The sequence below is a fragment of the Frankliniella occidentalis genome, unplaced genomic scaffold, assembly GCF_000697945.3.
Source record: "Frankliniella occidentalis isolate FOCC.00 unplaced genomic scaffold, Focc_3.1 Scaffold3627, whole genome shotgun sequence".
Taxonomy (NCBI): Eukaryota; Metazoa; Arthropoda; class Insecta; order Thysanoptera; family Thripidae; genus Frankliniella; species Frankliniella occidentalis.
In genome coordinates this window covers 1-891 of record NW_026270682.1, presented here as the reverse complement: position 1 = coordinate 891, position 891 = coordinate 1, and the positions used below count along the sequence as shown (strand labels likewise).

Sequence of the window (891 nt, the reverse complement as noted above, 5' to 3'; positions counted from 1 at the left end):
TATTTGCGGCGACCACCCACTTATGTAAAACACTTGAAAAAAAAAATTCCCCAAGGCGACAGCCCTGTCACTTAATGCACCATTCTCATAGCTCACTCCAGGATGTGCTGGTGCTGCTTGACGATCACGTCCACTGGGCTGCGACTTCCTCCGATTCCCTGTCTACAAGGGTCGAGAAGGGAGCTCGGGACCTCCTGACCGAGCAGTCCAGGGGAGACCGCGCGAGAATGACCAGTATCGTCTTTACGGCGCATCTTCTTTCTGCCCTCTCAGCGAGTCTCTCCGAGGTGACCATCGGCTTCGTGTACGGCTGGTCCTCCACGGCGCTGCCCTTGATGGAGGCGGAGACGTGGCCGTGGCGCATCACCCCGGACGAGTCCTCGTGGATCGTCTCCCTGGTGGACATTGGGTCCATGGTCATCGCCATCCCCGCGGGGCTGGCAGCCAACCGGTTGGGCCGCCGTTGGGTCCTACTCTTCTCCGCGCTCTTTTTCATCGCTTCCTGGGCCATCATCCTCGCGGCCAAATCAGCCTACGTGAGTACACAATGAAAAGGGACACTCTATCGGTCTTCCTCTTCTTCTCCGATACGCGTTTCTCTTACTATGTAAGAGGGGTAGCAACAGAAAAATTTCAGTGAAAAATTGCAAACATTTATTAAAAGTACATTCGACTAAACCATAATAAATTGATTTCACCCTTGAAAATTTGCATTTATCGAAAATTCAATTAAAACCCCGACGGACGTTTTGAGTGACGCGCCACTGTGACGCTCCAGTGCAATAAGTGACTCGCGGCCATCTTCATGTGTGTTTCAGCACCCAAAGAAGGACACTAAGAAGGACTCAAAAATCCACATATGTTAGATGACTAACAGTTTCGCCATCAGCC

General features: G+C 51.7%; 1 protein-coding gene across 1 annotated transcript in view; it reads left to right on the top strand.

Moving 5' to 3' along the window:
- Window positions 1–566, top strand: part of LOC127752067 (uncharacterized) — a 6,578-nt gene extending 6,012 nt beyond the window's left edge. The window contains exon 2 of the mRNA XM_052276604.1: window positions 274–566. Within this exon, the coding sequence (XP_052132564.1) occupies window positions 274–551 (278 nt within the window). The 3' untranslated portion in view covers window positions 552–566. The remainder of the gene's footprint in view (window positions 1–273) is intronic.
- The last annotated feature ends 325 nt before the right edge of the window (window positions 567–891 follow it).